Here is a 24,573-nt window from a genome sequence, read left to right on the forward strand (position 1 = left end):
CGCGTGCTATTGCTGTTTGGAATTTTTTTTTAAGTTTAACGATGTATAACTTTTTAACTGTTAGTCCGTTCGATGTGCCGTTTCGAGCACAGTGAAGCTAATTAAGCGATTTATGCAATAAAATAGTGTTTTGAGTGGTGACTCGAATTTAATTTAAAACACTTGATTTAATTGGTTGTGGTGGCTTATATTGTTATTGCATCGGGTGATGATTATGATTATTCAGTTGTTTGGTGTTGATGATTAGCATGCGGTATGTGATGCATGCATTTCATAATCATATTGTGGGCTGTATCCCTTATGGTGGTGGGACAGCGGTAGCTAATTCCCATTGTGTGGAATTGGTGAGAGAAGTAGCCGAATCTTTATGGTGGTGGATCGGTGAGATGGGTTATCCCATGTTTGGTACCACATGCATTTAGTTGCATTGCATTAGGTTGTTGTGTATAATTGTAACATGAATGGAAGTTGTCCAATGTTATAATTTGTGTGTATTTTGGTATGAATGACTGTAATTGACGAATGTTGCTATATTATCTGAATATAATTGATTTGGGTGAATAATGTATGGATGAAGTTGTATTGTTTATATTCCTATAACATTTGTTAATGCGAATGAAACTCACCCTTACTGTTGTTATTTTTCGAGGAGTAGCTTGTGTACTTGGTGAGGATTAGCTCGTTAAGTAGTTCGTTAGAGTCAGTTGGGTCTGTGTCATGCTCTGGTCGTGTAACACCGGGAACGTTATTTTAGAATTGGCTGATCTACTTCTGTTTTGTTTATGGTTTATGGTTGAATTATGAGTCTCCGACTCCAGATGTTTGATTATTCAGTTGTAAAGAATATTCCGCTGTGTTAACATGCTACCTGAATAATTTTTGGTTTATTGTTCCTTTATGGCATGACATGAATATTTGTTTATTTTGTTGGCGTTGTAATACCCTTCTTCATGTTTTACTCTGATTTTAATGTTAATTTTCTGCGGGGTTTAGAAGGGTGTTACACAAGCTACTCCTCATCAAGTACACAAGCTACTCCTCAATCTGAAAAAATAAATAACAACAGTAAGGGTGAGTTTCATTCGCATTAACAAATGTTATAGGAATATAAACAATACAACTTCATTCATACATTATTCACCCAAATTCAATTATATTCAGATAGTATAGCAACATTCATCAGATACAATCATCCATACCAATTACACACAAATTATAACATTGGACTACTTCCATTCATGTTACAATTATGCACAACAACCTAATGCAATGCAACTAAATGCATGTGGTACCAAACATGGGATAACCCACCTCACCGATCCACCACCATAAAGATTCGACTACTTCTCTCACCAATTCCACACAATGGGAATTAGCTACCGCTGTCCCACCACCATAAGGGATACAGCCCACAACGTGATTATGAAATGCATGCATCACATACCGCATACTAATCATCAATACCAAACAACTGAACAATCATAATCATCAACCGATGCAATAACAATAGCCACACAATAGTTATGCTATTTTTTTCCAACCATCTCAAATATACATTTTACATCAGCAACACATGCATATTAATCATCAATCACAATCAAGACGAGTTAATAGTCAAAAGATTCACTAGTGCATTTGTACGCATAAACCACCACAACCAATTAAATCAAGTGTTTTAAAATAAAATCGAGTCACAACTCAAACACTATTTTATTGCATAAATCGCTTAATTAGCTTCACTGTGCTCGAAACGGCACATCAAACGGACTAACAGTTAAAAAGTTATGCATCGTTAAACTTTTAAAAAGTCCAGAACATCAACAGCACGCGGCGCCAACTTGGTTCGCGGCGCGAACTGAGCGTTCCAAAAATCCTTGGCTCTCTGCCAAGCTATTCGCGGCGCAAACACCTGTACACGACGCGAAACGAGAAAAAGTTACGCCTTCGCGGCGCCAACACTGTGCACGCGGCGCGACTTGTGCGTATCACAACATTCTGGCATTCTGCCCATCTGTTCGCGGCGCCAACCCTGTGCACGCGGCGCAAACCGGCGATTTCAGAAACCCCAACCTGCAGAAAACAGCATTCTATACATCCCAAATGCCCTCAAAATCATACCAGTACGAATTTCAGAAAATAAACCACACGTACAACATAATTTGCACATTTACACATACTTCTAATCAAGCTTAACATCATTATTCAACACCAATCATCATTCACAACATAAATTGAACCAAAGTTCTATAAACCCCAAAACCCCAAACCCGACATACAATCCAATTCAGAATCCTAACATACAAACTCTATTGAATCATTCATACAACCCATAATAGAGGTTAATGAGAAGAATCCCCCCTTACCTCGATGTCGAATTCTTGGATGCCCTTGCTCTTTACTCTTGCTCTTCCCCAATTTCACGTTCAGCTCTTTTCTTCTCCCTTTTGGTTCTCTTTTCACAAAATCCTCCTCTTTTCTATTTTATGAAAATATAACCTTATTTTAGTAAAAGGCTTTGCAACTGACACACCCCCCAATTGCTACTTGCGACACTGGCCCATTAGCTTCATCAATCCATATTTCTCAAATAATTCAATTAATTCTAATATTTAATTAAAAAAATTAATTAAATTAAATAAAGAAATTTATGGGGTGTTACATTAGACCTCCACTGGTTATTATGTACCTCTTTTGCATGAGAGAGGTTTACGCGTGTATCTTTGGGTGCGTCGGAGCTCAGGGGCCTTTAGTCACCTTTAACCCATCTTAACTTTTAGGAACGTAGTGGGAGGGTTATTCTTGGTGCATGCCAAGTTATGGTCGCGACCCGATACTACAGCTTAGATAGGTTTCTTCCTAAAGTATCATTGCGTGGTATGCATGTACCATGTTCGAGGGTGCTTTAGAGGGGGCTGACAATTCTGGGTCACTGGTAGAACCCGTTGCTGAAATTTCTCATATGGTCAAACTCCATGCAAGCCGAGCCTAAGGAAATTGTGTGATTTGTGTGGACTTATCTATGTCTGTGACTCATGCATCCATGCATCATTCATACATATCATGGCTAACCCATTCCAAGGAATTAAAGGACTGTTAAACATAATTTGTTTTGTATGTCATGGAAATGAAAGTTCGTAAGCCTTTCTGCCTCAGCTTCAAGGGAGTGCCTACATCTCTAAAGATTCTTTGTGATAATATTTCTGGTGCTTTTGTGCTTTCTGAGTCTCTTAACAGATTAATCAGCCTAGTACGAACCAAAGTGGATGAAGCGCTCCTCAACACCATGATCCAGTTTTATGATCCTCTCCTTCATTGCTTTACTTATAGACACTTTCAGCTGGTTCCCACATTAGAGGAATTTTCCTCTATAATAGGATTACCGGTACTTGATCAGATACCCTACACTGGTGAAGAAGAGATTCCTGAGTTGGAAGATGTTGCTGCTGCATTGCATTTGCCTCGATCAGAAATCAAAAAGGCTTGGGTGAATAAAGGAGAATATACTGGTTTGCCTATTGACTTCTTGTATAGTCAAGCTGAAATCTTGATTAATGCTGCGAGTATGGATGCTCTTGAAAAAGTCCTCGCTTTCCTGATCTATGGGCAAGTTTTGTTCCCTCGTTATGACAAAATTGTGGATGTGATTGCCATTAAGATCTTCATCAGCAATAATCCCGTTCCTACCTTATTGGGTGACTTATTGCATTCCATCCATCATCGATCATCTAGAGGAAAAGGTTGTATTCTTGGATGCGCACCTTTATTGCATAAGTGGTTTATTTCGCGCTTACCCCGTTCCATGATAAAGAACGAAGAAGGTTGGACTTGGGTTCAAAGAGTCATGAGGCTTTCTTACGATGATATCGTTTGGAACCAAAAAGAGTTTGAAGGAACCCATTTGTTTGATAGTTGCGGAGATTTCCCAAATGTACCTCTTCTTGGTACCCGAGGAGGAATAACTTATAACCCCATATTAGCTCGACATCAGTTTGGTTTCGCTTTGAAAGACAAACCCCGCTCCATATACCTTAGTGCGGAAAACTTTGATTATGATTCAGATACAACCGAGAAGAAGAAGTTGTTTAATAGAGCTTGGTCCAAGGTAAAGAAAGTAGGTACGAGAGAATTGGGACTAAGGAACTACATCCCTTCAGATCTTTATTTTAGGTGGATTTATGATCGAGTTGTTGAGTATGGTATGCCATATCCATCTGATACTCCTGTTGTGCCAAGGGTTACCCCTCCGGTCATTCCTGTGGTTTTGGAGCCTTATGTTCCCGCTCCAAATGAAGACCTGGCTGCTACTATTGCTTCTTTAAGAAGAGAAAAGGATGATCTCGAAAGGCGCCTACGAGATGTTGAGGCATAAAAAGCGGTGTTGGTAGCCAATGCCAAAGAGCGTGATAGTATGCTTGACTATTTCTCCCGTAAATGGAAGATTGAGGATTTCGTCTCTCCAGATCAGATACAATCATGGGAAAAAGAGATTGATAGACTCGTCCAAGAAAGAAACGAGATGATGAAAGCTCACAAAGAAGAGATCAGAAGTTTAAAGAGAAAGCACCGACGTGAACTGATTTCTATTATTTTTATGTTATATTTTATTTTATATTTTCAGCACCTTTTGATGTAACTATTATTTTCATAACATTATATTTTTATAAGAGAATTAATATTTTTGCTTTTATTTTAATATGTGTTAAAAATCCTTTAATTCTTTGGAAACATTGCATAAGCATAAACATATCATTCATAAACATTACATCACAGGATTTTGTAAACAGGTTTCTCATCTTTCCGCTGTTTATTTCAGTAAGGAAATGGATCTCGAACAATCTATCAAGAATCTCCAGGCCTAGAATGCCGAGTTCCAAGCTTTGATCCTGAATTTTTCTAAAGGACAAGACGAGCTGAAATCCCTTCTAACTAAGAAGAAAAAGAAGGCTAAGAAACCAGTGGGTGTTCTCAACCTGGGAAGAAGATTCAAAGGCCCTCTCAAAAGGGCTGAAGAAACTGAAATTCCCAAAGACGAGGAAGAAGATGATGATGCTAGTATCAAGACCAACGCCGGAAGCAATGTAGGCTCTGCTAATCAAGATGATAATGAGGAAGACTACTTCCATGAAGAAGACTATCCTGATGAGAGGTACAGGCTACTAGAGGAACGGTTGAGAAATATGGAAATTCAGAAGGTACCTGGGCTGGATTTTGAGGAGCTAGGGCTCATTCCTGGAGTCATCATTCCTCCAAAGTTCAAGACTCCAACCTTTGCTAAATATGATGGAGTATCTTGCCCCAAGATGCATCTGAGATCGTATGTGAGGAAGATCCAACCTCATACTGAAGACAAGAGACTGTGGATTCATTTCTTCCAAGAGAGTTTGTCTGGGACTCAACTGGAATGGTACTATCAACTGGAGAGTGCCAGCATTCGCACCTGGGAGGACATGGCTGCTGCTTTCTACAAGAAATATCAATACAATGCTGACCTCGCACCAACCCGCATGCAATTGCAAAGCATGTCTATGGGGTCTAAGGAAAGTTTCAAGGAGTATGCTCAAAAGTGGAGGGATCTAGCTGGAAGAGTTCAACCTTCTTTGACTGATAGAGAATTGGTATGTTCATGGGTACACTAACTGGGTCGTTCTATAGCCACCTGCTGGGTAGTTCTTCATCTGGTTTTACTGTCCTCATATTAACCGGAGAACGTGTTGAAAGTGGTATTCGAAGTGGGAAGATTCAAGTAGGCGCCACCTCTGGTACTGCAAAGAAGCCATACCATGGAAGAAATGAGTCTAATGTTGTTCATAGTCAGTGGGGCCGTAATAAGAATGATCAGAATCAGTCTGTTGGGGCCGTTCTAATCTCTGCACCAACACCTCAGCAAACCCCCAGACAAGGGTATCAGCGTAGGTCAGACGCACCTAGAAGGCAATTCACTAAGATCAACATGCCTTTATCTCAAGCCTTGCAACATCTGTTGAAGGCCAATTTGATCACTATAAGAGATCCTCCGAAGAATGTCACTCCTACATCTCCAAACTATGAACCTAATGCAAAATGTGTGTACCACTCCAATTGAGCTGGACACCATGCTGATAATTGCTGGGCATTGAAAAATAAGATTCAAGACATGATAGATGCCGGCGAAATCGAGTTCGAACCTCCAGAAACTTTGAATGTTATTACTGCCCCTATGCCAAAACATGACAAAACCGTTAATGCTATCATGGACACGGTCCATGTCTATGATGTGAGAGATCTGTCAACTCCACTTCTGGATATCAAGAAAAAGCTCCTGCAAGCCGGTTTATTTCCAGGGTGCGACCTAGGTTGTTATTATTGTGCATCCCAACCCAATGGTTGTGAGAATCTGAAAAGAGGAATTCAACACTGGATGGATCGACGCACTATCAGGTTTGAAAAGATTCCTTCTATAGAGAATTTGTGCGAAGGTTTCTCCCGTGGCTTGAAGATTGAAGACGTGTCGGTAATTTCCAAAGCTCCGTTGAAGATCCCTACTAAGGCTCCATTCAAAATTTCTGCTGAACCCCGTGTGCCTCCTGTGATCATCAATAAGCCTGGTCCAATTCCATATTTTTATGATAAGGCCATCCTATGGAACTATGGTGCTGAGGTCTATATTCAGGGGGTTAAACAAGAGCTTGTATCCGACAAGGTTGTTGAATACGTTAATCCTGATGTGGGTAATATTGCTGGAACTAGTAAAGTGACAAGAAGCGGAAGAGTGTTTTCTCTAGAAATCTCCCCAAACACTGCTGCACCTGCTGGTACCCCTACTCTTAGTCAGAATGCTGATATCCGAGGCAAAGGACCGTTGCATGGACCCATCCAGACACCAGTTGAGACTGTTACTGAAAATCCATCTCCTGAAGAAGCAAATGAGTTCTTGAAGATCATCCGCAAGAGTGATTATGACATTGTTGAACAGATAGGGCACACTCCCTCCAAGATCTCCATGTTGTCACTCCTAAGTTGCTCCAAGACTCACGCCAAAGCTATGATGAAGTTTCTAGAGGCTGCCCATGTGCCACAAGAGATTTTTGTCACCCAACTTGAGAATTGTATCACAAATCTAACGACAGACAATTACCTTGGGTTTTATGATGTTGACCTGAGCCCCAGTGAAAAGAATCATAACAAGGCGCTACACATTTCCATTGAATGTGGGGGCACCACTCTAGCCCACGTATTAGTTGACAATGGTTCATCTCTGAATGTACTACCCAAGTTGGCATTGGACAAACTCAACCCTGAAGGAATCGTGCTGAAATCCAGTGATGTGATAGTGAAAGCTTTCGATGGTTCAATAAGTACGGTATATGGTGAAGTGAAGCTCCCAATTAGAGTAGGTTCTCAGACTTTCAACACTGTGTTCTATGTGATGGACATTCATCCCGCTTATTCCTGTCTACTTGGGCGCCCTTGGATACATGGGGCAAATGATGTGACTTCTACTCTGCATCAAAAACTGAAAATATCCAGCGAAGGGCAAGATTGTCACTGTGTATGGTGAAGAAGAATACGTGGTAAGCTTTATAGATGAGACCAACTATGTTGAGCTTACTGGGGAAGCCTTTGAATCTCCCTGACAGGCGTTTGAATTGGTCCCTCAAGTGGCTCCTGAGGCTAAGCCTGCCTACACTGCTCCTAAAGTTACTAGAATTTCTCCTACAATGGTTTCTCTAAAATATGCTAGGGCGGTGGTAGAATAAGGTGGTTGTACTATCTGGGGGCAACTCCCTGATATTTTCTACAAATCCAACAAATGGGGTCTAGGCTGCACTGTTAAAAATCATAATGGAGAACAACACTCTCGCCCAGAAGGTTTGAAGTATCGTTTCATCAGCAAAGGGGTCAATGCCATAGGAGAAGATGAAGATGATTGCAACCTAGACAAGTGGATCTTTCCTACACCTGAAAAAGGGCTGGACAACTGGAAGACTGAAGACATTGTTTCTATCTCCTATAGTCGGGAGTAATTGCCATTTCTAGTTTTTTTTTGCTTTTATGTTTCCCAGTTTTATTTCTTGTACTTCAATAAACAATAAAATTTAAAGTCGTGTGTCTTGCCCGAGGCACAACGGTCCATTTGTTAGGGCTTGTCATTTGATAAGCATATTTTCATTCAATAAAAGCATTGGACGTTTCGTATTCAAATTGTGTGTTCGCTTTTATTTTCTTTACTTTTCTTTAGCTATGTGTTCTTACACACACCCACATAATGCACTGCAGATCCATATCCACTCTGGATCCTATTGATAACGACTCTGCTATTGCTAAATATGACTTTGAAAATTCGATCTACCAAGCTGAGGATGAAGGTGAGGAAGATTGCGAAGTGCCCAGAGAACTTTCAAGATTACTAGAGCAAGAAGAAAAGACTATACAGCCGCATGAAGAGCCAATTGAGGTTGTGAATATAGGCACCGACGAAGAAAAGAAAGAAATCAAGATAGGGGCTGAACTAGAGGATGTGGTCAAATAGAGATTAATTCAGATGTTACGAGACAATGTTGAGATCTTTGCTTGGTCCTGCGAAGATATGCCTGGACTCGATACTGATATTGCGGTTCACCGTCTACCTATCAAAGAAAACAGTCCTCTGGTTAAACAGAAGTTACGAAGAAGCAGACCTGACATAGCTCAGAAGATCAAAGAAGAGGTTGAGAAACATTTCAATGCCGGTTTCCTGAAAGTTGTGAGTTATCCACCATGGATCGCCAATATAGTACCGGTACCTAAGAAGGACGGAAAAGTCAGAATGTGTGTGGACTATAGAGATTTGAATCGAGCAAGTCCTAAAGATGATTTTCCCCTACCATATATTGATATCCTAGTTGACAGTACCTCACAATGCAAAGTGTTTTCCTTCATGGATGGTTTCTCAGGTTACAATCAGATTAAGATGGCGCTCAAAGACATGGAAAAGATGACTTTCACTACTCCTTGGGGCACCTTCTGTTACAAAGTCATGCCATTCGGGTTGAAGAACGCAGGGGCAACTTATCAACGTGAAATGATAGCTCTATTCCATGATATGATTCATAAAGAGGTAGAGGTTTATGTTGATGATATGATTGCAAAGTCCAACACTGAAGAAGAACGTCTGGTCCACCTGCAGAAGTTGTTTGATAGGTTGAAGAAATACAAGTTAAGACTGAACCCGAACAAGTGTACTTTTGGCGTGAGGTCTGGTAAGCTACTAGGGTTCGTTGTTAGCAGTAAAGGTATTGAAGTCGACCCTGCGAAAGTAAAAGCCATACAAGAAATGTCGGTTCCACGGAATGAGAAAGAAGTTAGAGGATTCTTGGGACGCTTGAACTACATTGCCAGGTTTATTTCCCATCTGACCGCCACTTGTGAGCCGATCTTCAAGTTACTGAGGAAAGATCAAGTAGTGAAATGGAATGACCAATGTCAAGAAGCCTTTGACAAGATCAAAAAGTACCTTCAAGAACCTCTGATTATGATACCACCGGTTGAAGTAAGGCCTCTAATTATGTACCTAACAGTATTGGAGAACTCAATGGGGTGTGTACTGGGGCAACATGACGAGTCTGGTCGAAAAGAGCATGCAATATACTACCTTAGCAAAAAGTTTACCGACTGTGAAACAAGATACTCACTGCTCGAGAAAACTTGCTGTGCTTTGGCATGGGCTGCTCGCCGACGGAGACAGTATATGTTAAACCATACCACTTTGTTGATCTCTAGAATGGATCCTATCAAGTATGTATTTGAGAAACACGCTCTCTCCGGACGAATAGCAAGATGGCAAATGATACTAACAGAATACGACATTCAGTACACAACGCAGAAAGCAATCAAGGGAAGTGTATTGGCAGACCACTTGGCCCAACAAGCTGTGGATGATTATCAATCAATGAGTTTTGAATTCCCAAATGAGGATGTTATGCTTGTTACTGATTATGAACAACCTAGTCCGGATGAAGGACCTGAACCAGGATCCCGATGGACCATGGTTTTTGACGGAGCTTCGAATGCACTTGGTAATGGTATTGGCGATGTAATTATCTCTCCAGCAGGTGGACACACTCCATTTACAGCAAGACTGTGTTTTGATTGTACCAACAATATGGTTGAGTATGAAGCGTGTATCTTGGGTCTCAGAGCTGCTATCGACTTAAGGATCAAGTTCTTGGAAGTATATGGGGATTCGACCCCAGTAATTAGTCAGATCAAAGGACAATGGGACACGAAGCATCCTAATCTCATGCCTTACAAGGATCTGGTATTATCTTTGATTCCTCACTTCAAAGAGATTACTTTTGAACATATTCCCCGAGAGGAAAATCAATTAGCGGACGCATTAGCTACTATGTCATCAATGTTCAAGGTCAGATGGGACAACGAAGCCCCTATAGTTATCATAGAAAGGCATGATGAACCGGCATATTGTTACGAGATAGCTACTGACGAGGTTGAAGAAAAGCCATGGTTTCATGAAGTAAAAAGATATCTCGAAGCTCAGGAATACCCTGAAGGGGCATCTATCAATGACAAGAAGTTCTTGAGAAGATTTGCTTCAAAATTCTTCCTGAGTAATGGTACCCTATACAAGCGCAATCACGATTCAACTCTGCTTCGTTGTGTGAACAAGAAGGAAGCAGAAGAGATTATGGAAGATATGCATGACGGTATCTTTGGAACTCACTCTAGTGGACATACTATGACTAAAAAGATCTTGAGAGCGAGTTACTACTGGTCTACTATGGAAACTGACTGCCATCAGCATTCTAGAACTTGTCACAAGTTCCAGATCTATGCTGACAAAGTACACGTACCTCCAGTTCCACTGAATGTTCTGAATGCTCCTTGGCCTTCTGCAATGTGGGGCATTGATATGATCGGGGAAATCAAACCTAATACTTCTAATGGAAATCGTTTCATCCTTGTAGCCATTGATTACTTCACCAAATGGGTAGAAGCTGCTTCATTTGCTTCCGTTACCAAGAATGTGGTAGACCGATTCATTAAGCATAACCTCATATGTCGGTATGGCTTCCCCGAAAGGATTATCACAGACAATGGTACCAACCTGAACAATAAGATGATTACCGAACTCTGCACGCAGTTCAAGATAAAGCATCACAATTCTTCTCTTTATAGACCAAAGATGAATGGCGCAGTGGAGGCCGCCAACAAGAACATAAAGAAGATTGTACTAAAAATGACTGTTACTTACAAAGATTGGCATGAGATGTTACCATTTGCTCTTCATGGTTACCGCACCTCAGCACGTACTTCAATTGGGGCAACCCCGTTCTCACTAGTCTATGGCATGGAAGCTGTATTACCGATTGAAATTCATATTCCGTCTCTGAGGATCATGAAGGACGCAGAGTTAGACGAAGATGAATGGATCCAGACTCGACTAGACCAGATAAACTTAATTGATGAGAAGAGGCTTGCGGCTATTTGTCATGGGCAGTTATATCAGAAGCGTATGATCAAGGCATTCAACAAAAGAGTCAAGCAACAAGCATACCAGACTGATGACTTAGTTATAAAGCGAATTATTCTACCACAAGGTGATCCTAGGGGCAAGTGGACTCCCACATATGAAGGACCATTCGTAATCAAGAAGATATTCTCCGGAGGAGCAATGATACTCACTACTATGGATGGTGATGACTTTCCACACCCTGTGAACGCAGACATAGTCAAAAAATACTACGCATAAATAGGACCCGCTAGGTCGGCGTACCTAGGCAAAAGTAAGGGCATCCCGATGAACCAAAATGATTCGGGCAAAAATTAGGGATATATATAAAAAATGTACACCCGGCAAGTTGAAAACCTGAAAGGGCGACTTGGGCAAAAAAGGGTATCCTAGTAGGCTGAAAACCTGAAAAGGCGGCCTAGGCAAAAGTTAAGGATTAAAGTGTATGACTATGTCTCGTTCAGATTATCCATCATTCAATTTCATCAACAATATCAAATTCAAAGGGTACGGACATATTCAATCACTTTTCTCCAACAAGCAAGGGATGAGATGCTCGAAGACATAATGGCAATAGCAGAGTTGAAACTCAATAGGATTGTTTCCACATAGCTATTTTTCTTTTGTTTTATTTTGTATCTTTTCAGAAAGCACACAAATGTTCTCCTGTTGTCTTGCCTATTCATGGCTCTTTCTTAATACAAGTCATTTATTTTCTACAGTCCTGAATTTTTCTTATTTTCGAATGCGCAAACGTCCAATGATAATCTTGAATGAACATGTGCATATGAACATGATTAACATTTATCCTTTCCTTTGCAAAATATATGTATGTTTGTATACAACAGAGAAGGCAATTAGACAATGTCTAAGTAATCCAGAGGTTCGTCCTCAGAGTCAATAGTCTGGAGGAATCCCCACAGAGTAATCATCAAAAGTCCTCTTCACAACAGAGATTCAGCCCCCCAACGGAGTTTACATCTTCGACAGTGCCGATTCTCCGATACTTCTCTGTCTTCCAAACAGGGTCATTCAACTCTCTTATCCCCAATCAGGGTACATCAAGATTAATCATTCAAAAGACTCTCATCCCCAAGCAGAAATCATAAATCCCCAGCTGAGCATCTTCAAAACAAGACCAGACATCAAAATCACAATGACATAGAGATCTATTTTCTCGATCAAGATACTCTAGATAGCATAAATCATGTTCATACATCATACACATATCCATACATTTCATATAAGTGTCTCATGATAAACTTATTCACAACATACAAATTTCTCATTTATTTTGAGAAACTCATCACATAATACATGCATCATGACATTGCATAAAGACTAACTTTACCTTCCTCAGGATACAGGTACAAACAAAATATCCAATCTTCAAAGATCTAATTCAGTAACTACGAACGGTACTAACACGGTCAACCTTCCAAGATCTAATTCCATCATCACAAACGGTGTGGATACGATCATCTCTCTAAGTCTAATTCAGTTACTACGAACGGTGCTAACACGACAAAAAGATCTAATTCAGTTACTATGAACGGTACTGACACGATCAACCTTCCAAGATCTAATTCCATCATCACGAACGGTGTGGACATGATCATCTCTCCAAGTCTAATTCAGTTACTACGAACGGTGCTGACACGACAAAAAGATCTAATTCAGTTACTACAAACGGTACTGACACGGTCAACTTTCCAAGATCTAATTCCATCATCACGAACGGTGTGGACATGATCAATTTTCCAGCGTCTAATTCAGTTACTATGAACGGTGCTGACACGACAAAAGATCTAATTCAGTTACTACGAACGGTGCTGACACGATCAACCTGCAAATATCTAATTCTATCATCACGAATGGTGTAGACACGATCAACTTTTCCAAAGTCTAATTCAGTCACTACGAACGGTGCTGGCACGACTAACATTCAACAACTACTTTCCCAACACTTCAAGTTCAGATATAGTCTAACGTACGATTTATTCTGACTTTCAAGACAAGTGGCATCTTAAAGCCCACTCCATATTCTCAATATTCGGATGGCATCTCTAAGCCCATCTCCGATGGTACAAATTTTTGGGTACTCTAGTGTTTAATCTTCTTCCACCTTCAGATATCGATTGGCATACAAACCACTCTACATCTTTAGGTTTAAGAAAATTGAACAGGGGCAGCTGTCATACCCCAAAATTTTCCCATCCCATTTCTCTTATTCAAACTCATATCGAAGTGCAATGCTCAATGATACACCCTCATAAACAATGGCTTAAGGAATTAGGGTTTTGATTTCTCTGAAGAAAACCAATGAATCAAAGGCTCCAATGCATTTCATATGGCTTATGATGTTTCAAACTATCTCCATGACAAAATTCAGGTTTCAATTCCAAGGATTGACCAGTCAATTGCTCAGAGAGTCAACAGTCGACTAATTTGACCTAAAAGTCATCTGTGGTCAAAGTACAGTCAAAACTCCTGATTTTTTGTCAACCACCTTATTTTGAAGTATAATTCATCATTTGATCAAGGATTGATCATGATTCATCAAGAAAAAAAATCAGAAATCAATAAATTCAAAAAGTTCTAAATTAGGGTTTCATAGGAGAAAGTCAACTCAACTTTGACCAGCCATAACTCCCACATGGAACATCAGAAATTTCCCATCCAAAGCTCATTTTGAAGGAAATTGAAGTATCTATAATTTTGTATCTCACAAGCCAAGTCCAAAAATGCTTCATTTGACAGATATGGATCAAAAGATTATAGGTCCTTTTTGAAAGTCAACTAAAAGCAGTTTTTTGTCAAAGCCAATATCATCAAGATAAAATATTCAAATGGAAAAAAGCTTCCAAATTGGTTTGTAAAGGACATCCTAAGGTTTCCAAAAAGTCATAGAACTCCTTCATATCTTAAAAATTGAGGTAGATATGCCCTGTCAAAGTTGGTCGATTTTAAGAGAAAAAATGTGAAGTAAAAGGGTTCAAAATGAATTTTCTTGCAAATAGGCCCAATATTTTATGATCCAAGCTTGTTCCCCAAGTCACTAATAGTGTCCAATCATAATCCCATGATATATGATTTTTATTCTATTTTTATTGAATTATTATTCATTTAAAATGGAATTTAAATCAAATAATTGAAAAAAAATATGGAGGATTGATTTGTTCTTTTATTTCCAATCAAAATCAATCATTAAATGACATATATGTGATGTAATTTTCGTGACAAATAATATTGGGATGATGGGGAGAAGATTTAAGCAAATTTGGAAACTTTGCATATCATGACCAAATCAAATATCAATCTTACAAATCACCAAGATTGGATGTAATTTTGCTGACCTAATACAAGCCCTATAAGTACATAAACGTATTCAGAGGCAGAGGAGGATTGTTGGTTGTCAAGAAGGACTCGGTGCAAAGCTCCCAAATCCAAGGAAAAACTTCAAATCGGATACGAATTGCAGGGCATTTTAAGAGATTTTGAAGGATCAAATAAGCTTCCTGAACGTTCTCTGAAGCTATCTCGATCATCTCCAAGGCCTCACGCATTCAGAATCGTCCCTCATACATCACGATTTACAGGTATTGGCTATGAAGGATTTCATAGCTAAATTGCAGCAGGTTCGTAGAGGCGAAAAAAACCAGATTCCAAAACGGGGAAGACGACCCCAGGCAGCGCACGCGTTTCACCTTTTAAAAAATATATATGTTTTCTTCATATCCTATTTTTGTTGGGTTATTAACAGCTAAAGTGGACTAGTACAGATGGCGAAGGGCGTTGGAGTTTGAGTGGAGTCACCTGGGTTCGATACCCACGAGTGACGTTGTTTTTTTCTAAATTCAATACATTTGTCTATGTTCAGATCCGGTGCGATTGACCCACGTGCAACCACGATGCACCATCATGCGCAGACCTTTGGATCTCTCTTGATCCTGATCTGAAGGACCATACAATGCCAGCCTACCATAGACCCTCAAGGATGCACCACACTGGATCCACAGCTAAGTTTCCCAAATTTTTTATTTTTAATTGTATAATTTAGTTTTGTTTATTTATTTTCTTTTGTTTTTTTTTACTTTACTAAACTTTCTTTTAATTAAAACTTCTTTTAAATTTCTTTATATATATATATATATATAATCATTTGTTTTTAATAACTTTTATTTCATAATTAATTAATTAATTTAATTTAAGTGTTAATAATAGTTTTTTTATTAAATGATTAATTTAATTTAGTTTTTTTAATTGTTAATTGATTAAATTACTTATTAGGTTAGATAATTTAATCGAAAATTTATTTTGCCAATTTAATTAATTAGTTTGAAAACCAATAATTATTTAATTTGGTTTTTATTTATTTTATTAACCATGGTTAACTTGTGCCCTAAATCAGGGTTTGCGAGGTTTGTCGTTAGATCACTCATGCACTAAAAAGTTCTTTTCTTTGTGCAAATTTTCAGGGTTACCCCAGGATCCTTCAGACACGCGTCATACCAATCGAAAAGCTAAGTTCTAATTCTTTTCTTATTTAAATATCATTTTACTGTTATTTTTGACTTATGTCTTAAATTAGGGTTTGCTTCAACCGTCAATGAATTACTCCTACACTCACCCCTCTTTTTGCCTTCATTGATTTTCAGGGTTAACCAACCGATCAAAGCTCAAACCTTCGGTAACCCTAAACTCGATTTTTCTTTAATTATTACTTGTGTTTAACCCATTGTTTTATGGGGTTATATTATTGCTTTTTCCCCCTTCCTCATGGCTATGTTTTGTAACTGCTCCTGGGTTGTATTGTGTGGTCTTGAAAGCACTTAAACTGTTATGCATTATAACTGCGTGGTTAGTAATTTAGGGCGTGAAAACTTCGAACTGAATTAGAATAACTAATTTACAAGATAATATATCTGAATCAACCACGTGATTGTGCACCCACACACCTTTTATGGTAACCTCTTTTGTTGCCTATTGCATGTTGCCTTGTTGCCTTTTCAGTGCAGAATAGTCAAGTCCCTCGGATACGAGGACGCCTCAGCAAATGTTGCCCTCAGTTCATTCTCATCACAAAAGATCATAAGTCCCAATGATGATGCCTTCGATTCGGTTATATGATCTCGTCCCTCGAGGTTGCCTACAAATGATGTGATAGTCCCTTTCGATTGCTGAGGTGTCCTCTTGGTTGCCTAATAATGACTATTCTTATCCTTCCCTTAGACTACCTGCCCTCTTCATGACAGGGACAGTCTTATGGCGAACGATAACTACGACGACCCTTCAACCTCCAAATAAAAGGACTTCCTACCCTCCTATGGTATGGATAGCCCTGAAAGGCTAAAAGAACTCTTTTACACTGTTAAGGTAATTAGCTCCTAATTGCTTGCTCTGGTTTACATTCTTTTTCTACTCTTTTCTCAAAAACCTTCAAAAAGCTACGCTTATTTACAAGCTAAAGTCTTATTTCATTTCTACACTTTTGAAAACTAAAGAGCAAAGCAATTAAGAGCCCATGGAAAACCATGAATGCAAAGGGTGCCTTATACATTCCCTTTGCATAAATTACCCCCCGAACTCAAAATTTCTTTAAAGGTTTTTTTCTGTTCTTTTGGCCTTTCTTTGATTTGGATAAAATAAAAGTCGGTGGTGACTTTTGCTTACCGCGACATTTCTTTAAAAGTCAGTTCACCGTATTACAGTTGGGAAATTTCTGATGAACCATGTGGAAGTTATGATCAGTCAAAGTTCTGTTGACTTTTAGTTTAAAAACCCTAATTTAGAAACTTGAACTTTTGATGATTTCTGAGCTTTCCTTGATGAATCATGATCAACCCTTGATCAAATGATGAATGTGACTTCATATTATTGATGTTGACCAAAAATCAGGAGTTTTGACTATGATTTGACCATAGTTGACTTTTAGGTCAAACTGGTCGATTGTTGACCATTAGAACTGTTGACTGAGCAATCTTATGAATCAGAGCTTGAAACTTGGCATGAGGATACTATGAGAAATATGAGAGGCCATGAAGTCCACTTGAAGTATCAGAAGTTGATTTTACTTGGAGAGAAGCAAAGCCCTAGTTATGGCTTGTTGCTTAGGAGACAGTAAGTGTGCACAAGTCTTGTATAGCCTTGAGCAGTTGAAAGTTATGTGAGCCAAAATATGATGGGAAAATTTTGGGGTATGACAACATGTCAAAAGTGAATGCCCTACACTTGAAAAGAAGAATAAATATTCAAGAGAAATAAGGATAAAAAGTCAAAGAAATCATATATAGCATGGGAAGATAATGAAGTAAGTTCATCTTCCGATTCCAAAAGCAAAGAATATGCAACTCTAGCATTCATGGCTTCACACCATTCAGATGATGAAGACGATGAGGTTAGTAATGAATTTTCCATTTATGATCATGATACATAAGGTGCCATAAACGAACTATTAAATAAATGCAAAATGCTATATAGAACCATATCAACACAAGAGAAACAAATCAAATCTCTTGAAGAGAAAATTGATACTATGCAAAAAGATTCTGAGATTGAAAAGAAACAATATGTTGATAAAGAAAAACAAAAAATCTACATGTAATATTTGCGAATCTCTTTCTTTTCAAATTGTCCAATTAAAGAGAGTCCTAGAAAGATATGAAAAAGGACAAATTGGTTTAGAGGGTGTCCTTAGTCAACAAAGATATTCTAATGATAAAAGTGAGTTTGGTTATTCAAAGTTCTCAAAACCAAGTTCTAACAAAACTGTTTATGTTAAGGCTAGTGACCAAACATCCCAAGAGAAAGTTAACAAGCCTAAAGTGTTTCATCACCATCCTAAGAAAAGATTTCCTAAAAAGAAATCTTATGTTCCTAGATATAGAAGTAGTTTTTCCTACATGTTTTTATTGTGGTATAAGTGGCCATACACCTAATGCTTGCTATGTTAGAAATTTTAGTGTGGTGGTCATTATGTGTGGGTTAAGAAAGGAACTAACTATGATGGACCCAAAGCACATTGGGTACCAAATCAAACTTAATTTGTTTTGTAGGTTTGCTTGAGGACCAATTAAAATCTATGGTGCTTTTTGGTAAGTGGTGGTTCTAAGCATTTGATGGGAGGCATAAACTAACTTTCAAATCTAGTTCTAAAAGTACAAGGGTTATTTCATACGGGGAATACCTTATAGGAAGAATTCTTGGCATTGGCAAAGTTGGAGTACTAACTTTCACATCCATTTGAAGATGTACTTGATGTTGAAAGACTAAAGAAAAATCTTCTAAGCAAAAGTCAACTTTGTGACAAAGGCTTCAAAATTATATTCACCAAAGATGAATGTTCTGATGAAGTCATTCATGAGGTAAAACTCATAGGTAAATTTTTTTTTATTTTCGTAAATTTCTCTACATTCTTAAAAAAGTCTTTTCCCATCCTTTTTGCTAATGCCAAAGGGGGAGAATATATATATGTGTATGTGTATGCTTGTCTCTAACTATAGCAGCCCAAAAGAAAGATACAAAATCTATATGAATCAAGGAAGAGCTTTGATCAAGGGGGAGTTATCAAAGATAGGGGGAGCATTCACATAAGAGATTCAAGTTTTTCAAGAGATCCAAGCACTTCAAATTTCAATGGTTTGTCATCATCAAAAAGGGGGAGAATGTGAAGTCAAGACACTCCATCTATTTTGTTTTGATGAAGACAAAGTAATAATCAAATGATCATGACAAAAGTATGGGAAAAGCCTAAAGTGCATTTAATCAAATCAAGTACTCAAAATTCATCATGTGTGAAAGCTAGCATCAAAGAAATTATATTTTGAAGAATAGCATTGATCTTGATTATTTGAGGTATAAGCATGCAATTATATTGATAATTTTAGTGCTCAATGGTTTGTCATCATCAAAAAGGGGGAGAATGTGAAGTCAAGACACTCCATCTATTTTGTTTTGATGAAGACAAAGTAATAATCAAATGATCATGACAAAAGTATGGAAAAAGCATGCAATTATATTGATGATTTTAGTGCTCAAATTATTCTCCAAAAAAATCACTTGCATGCATTGGTCATTTGTGTTCAAAATCACTTTCAAATATATATTTTTTAATCATATTTGAACCATGTTAAATCTCTTATAAATATAATTTTTTATTATGTTTTAACCATGTTAAATCACTTTCAAATATAATATATTGACTTGAATAAATCAATAGATGTTGCATTATGGTGGTTCAAATATTTAGACAATTATTTAAATATTTTAATTTTTTCAAACATGCAGTTTTTGGTAAATTATGGCATTTTTAACGGTCGTAATAGCACAAAAACCGCCACAATTTACAACATTCTGAACCAGTTTTTTATTTTTTAAATTTGAAAAATGCTGCGAACTTGTTAAGTCAAGTGGTCGTTTTGACTTAAGAAGTGTTGTACATGATTTAAAATTATGTTTTTTCATGAACCATTGTTATTTTAAACTATTGCAAACCTTCATGAAAATGTTTCAAAATTTACCATGTTTCTTAGAGGTGTTGTGCACTTATAAATACATGAAATTTCATATTAAAAATCACCTCTTCCATTGCAATTTAACATCATATTTTTTTCACTCAAATTTTCAAACAAGTGTTTTTCTTCTTAATATTTCATAAAGAATTTTCTACATGTATGTTCATAACATTCTAAAAAATTCATATCATAGAAAACACCCATATATATATATATATATATATATATATATATATATATATATATATATATATATATATATATATATATAGAGAGAGAGAGAGAGAGGAGGGTTATATTTACTCCAAGAGTAAGTTATTATAACTTACTCCACATCTTGACCATTAATTCTTTTCAATCTAATGGTTAAAAATAATAAGGAATAGTTTTCTCTCTCCACATTTAATTACTTATTTTTTTTAACCATTAGATTAAAAATAATAAATGGTCAAAATGTGGAGTAAGTTATAATAACTTACTGTTGGAGTAAATATAACTCTCCTCATATATATATATATATATATATATATATATATATATATATATATATATATATATATATATATATATATATATATATATATATATTAATTACTTATTATTTTTAACCATTAGATTAAAAATAATAAATGGTCAAAATGTGGAATAAGTTATAATAACTTACTCTTGGAGTAAATATAACCCTCCTCATATATATTTATAATATCATGTAATTCAATGAAAGCTCATTTTGACGTTAATCTTTGGATATCTTGATGATATAGTAAATCATTATAGATTAAGCTCAAACTTTATAGGTATGATCTATATGATATTATGTTTCAATCCAACGGTTGAATTCATAAAATATTAATTCGAGATGTAGTTATTGAACGAGTGTAACTCGTGGTGTAACTCTTCGGGTGTAATTTGATCCCTCCTCATATATATATATATATATATATATATATATATATATATATATATATATATATATATATATATATATATATATATATATATATATATATATATATATATATATATATATATATATATATATGAGGAGGGGTCAAATTACACTAACTATTACACTCTCTTTTAATAGTTAATTTGATTTTAATCTAACCGTTAGAAACTCACATGATTCTTACTAAAATTAACTTCCTCTAATTTTGGTAATAAAATAAAAACATGATATTTTTAGTATTTCTTAAGAAACATCAGAATTGTAAAATATTTTTCATTATTCTTAATAAAAAATAGCATGATTCTTAATAAAAAATAGCATGATGACTCTTGATAAATATAGTTTACTCTTATTTATAAATAAATTTTGATTTTTTTTCAATTTCCTTTAAAAATAAATAACACATGAATCTACTCTTACAAAATTAATTTTATTATTATTATTATTATTATTATTATTATTATTATTATTATTATTATTATTATTATTTATAATTAGTTTACCTAACACAACAACAAAAAATATTATTTTTCATCCATATAGACTTTTTTATTTTAATTTTTAGTTTTAAATTAGATTCTTTTTATTTTGAAACAAATTTCTCATTGTTTTCTTCAATTTTATATAAACTTAGTTTTATTCTATTCACTTAAATTAAGGAATAATATTAATATATTTTTAGTGTTATTTTGTAAGTATTTGTAAATATATTTTATTTGAATAAATATTATAGAGTGGTAATAGTACTAGACTAGCACGATATCTTAGTAAAATAGATTCTTCTTATTTTAAAACCAATTTCATTTCATTTTATTTTTTATTTACAATTAAATTATTTGTACTTAATTTTTATTATTAAAAGTTTTTTTTAAAAAATATTTATGTGCAATTTAAATAGAATTTTATACTTTTTTAAAAAAATATAATAATTTTATCATTTAATTTAATATTATAAAATATAATATAATTTAAATAAATTAAAGAAACCAATGAAAATTTTATTTAAAAAGTAAAAGAAACTATTTTTTCATATAATATCGATTTGATTGTGAATTTCTAGTAGCAAATATAAATAGTACTCCTATTTATTGATCAAATTTTTAGTAGTGTTAATTATAATTAAAAAATAATTTAATTCATTTTTCTCATAGAAGACTCGTGTGTTATTTATTTATTTAGCACTAAGAAAAAAAGGAAATATTTTACAAAAACTGTTTTTTAAATAGCCATTAGATTTCAAATAAATCAGTGGTTATAAATGAGTGTAATAATATATATATATATATATATATATATATATATATATATATATATATATATATATATATATATATATATATATATATATATATATATATATATATATATATATATATATATATATATGAGGAGGAATCAAATTACACCCGAAGAGTTACACCACGAGTTACACTCGTTCAATAACTACATCACGAATTAATATTTTTTAAATTCAACCGTTGGATTGAAACGTAATATCATATAGATCATACCTATAAAGTTTGAGCTTAATCTATAATGATTTACTATGTCATTGAATTACATCAAAATTAACGTTATATGAAAGCTCATTTTGACGTTAATCTTTGGATATCTTGATGTTATAGTAAATCATTATAGATTAAGCTCAAACTTTATAGGTATGATCTATATGATATTACGTTTCAATCCAACGGTTGAATTTAAAAAATATTAATTCGAGATGTAGTTATTGAACAAGTGTAACTCGTGGTGTAACTCTTCGGGTGTAATTTGATCCCTCCTCTATATATATATATATATATATATATATATATATATATATATATATATATATATATATATATATATATATATATATATATATATATATATATATATATATATATATATATATATATATATATATATATATATATATATATATTCGATCATATCCGATAAATATCTAATTTAACTTTTAAATAAAAAGCACAACTTGCTATCTCAAATTTATTTTAAATTAATGTTGGTGTACATTGATATTATTTACTAATCTAGTTTTAATTACTATTAAAAAATTAAGTGTAGCATAAAATACAATATTCAATCAACTAATTAAAAAACGTTCAATGCATATATCATTATAAATCTTAATAGGTAAATATATTTTATAATACCATACCACTCAAATATTCCTTAGTCATGGTCATTAAAAAGGAATGTTTTATGAAAAATACAAACAAAAACAATTGGTCAAAACTTCATAGGCAATATAAAAAACAATGATGTAAGATAGGCAATATAGAAAACAATGAAGTAAGAAAATTGGTTCATTTTGGGGTAAGAAAATAATGAGTATTGATTTTCTATCTCCATATTTAATTACTCAATAATTTTAATCATTAGATTGAAAAAAATTAATGGTTAAGATGTGGAGTAAGGGTTGATAATTTACTCTTGGAGTAAATATAACCCCCTCTACCCTCTATATATATATATATATATATATATATATATATATATATATATATATATATATATATATATATATATATATATATATATATATATATATATATATATATGAAAATGACTTTTTTATATAAGAATGTGAGAATGAATCTGAACCATTGGATTTTAAAATAAATGGTGAGATTATGTGTGAATATTTTTTTCTCTCTCCTCCATCATTAAAATAAAAGATTGAAGAGAGATAAAAAAAGATTCACACAATCTACACCATTTATTTTAAAATCCAATGGTTCAGATTCATTCTCATATTCTCATATAAAAAAAGTCATTCTCATATGATATGCCCTATATATATATATATATATATATATATATATATATATATATATATATATATATATATATATATATATATATATATATATATATATATGGCATATCATATGAGAATGTCATATTTATATGAGAATGAATCTGAACCGATTTTAAAATAAATGGTGGAGATTATGGGTGAATTTTTTTTTCTCTCTCCTACATCATTTATTTCAAAATGTAGGAGAAAAAAAAAATTCACCCATAATCTCCCCCATTTATTTTAAAATCCAATTATTTAGGTTCATTCTCACATTATATTAATTTTATGATTTGTTCATATCCGATAAATATCTAATTTAACTTTTTAAATAAAAAGCACAACTTGCTATCTAAAATTTATTTTAAATTAATGTTGGTGTACATTGATATTTTTTACTAATCTAGTTTTAATTACTATTAAAAAATTAAGTGTAGTATAAAATACAATATTCAATCAACTAATTAAAAAACGTTCAGTGCATATCATTATAAATCTTAATAGGTAAATATATTTTATAATACCATACCACTCAAATATTCTAGTCATGGTCATTAGAAAGGAATGTTTTATGAAAAATACAAAATAAAAAAATAATATTGGTCAAAATTTCATAGGCAATATAAAAAACAATGATGTAAGATAGGCAATATAGAAAACAATAAGGTGAATTCTTATCTACCCAACTCAAAAAGTTGGGTAAGGTTACCTCCTGTGTAAAATGCCTTGAAAACAACAATCAATTATAATATTTAAGGGGACAACTTCTCTACCCATCACAAAAAGATGGGTAGTGTACATTCCACCAATCATATGACAC

General features: G+C 34.7%; 1 protein-coding gene across 1 annotated transcript; it reads left to right on the top strand.

Moving 5' to 3' along the window:
- Positions 1–3,118: 3,118 nt before the first annotated feature.
- On the top strand, positions 3,119–4,369 carry LOC131634382 (uncharacterized). Its single transcript, XM_058905047.1, has one exon. It carries the CDS (start codon positions 3,119–3,121, stop codon positions 4,367–4,369), a length of 1,251 nt encoding a protein of 416 aa, XP_058761030.1.
- The last annotated feature ends 20,204 nt before the right edge of the window (positions 4,370–24,573 follow it).

The sequence above is a fragment of the Vicia villosa genome, unplaced genomic scaffold (genome assembly GCF_029867415.1).
Source record: "Vicia villosa cultivar HV-30 ecotype Madison, WI unplaced genomic scaffold, Vvil1.0 ctg.001287F_1_1, whole genome shotgun sequence".
Taxonomy (NCBI): Eukaryota; Viridiplantae; Streptophyta; class Magnoliopsida; order Fabales; family Fabaceae; genus Vicia; species Vicia villosa.

Bases quoted from the DNA above. Each gene is read 5' to 3' on its own strand.
- LOC131634382 (XM_058905047.1), top strand. From the start codon at position 3,119: ATGGAAATGAAAGTTCGTAAGCCTTTCTGCCTCAGCTTCAAGGGAGTG.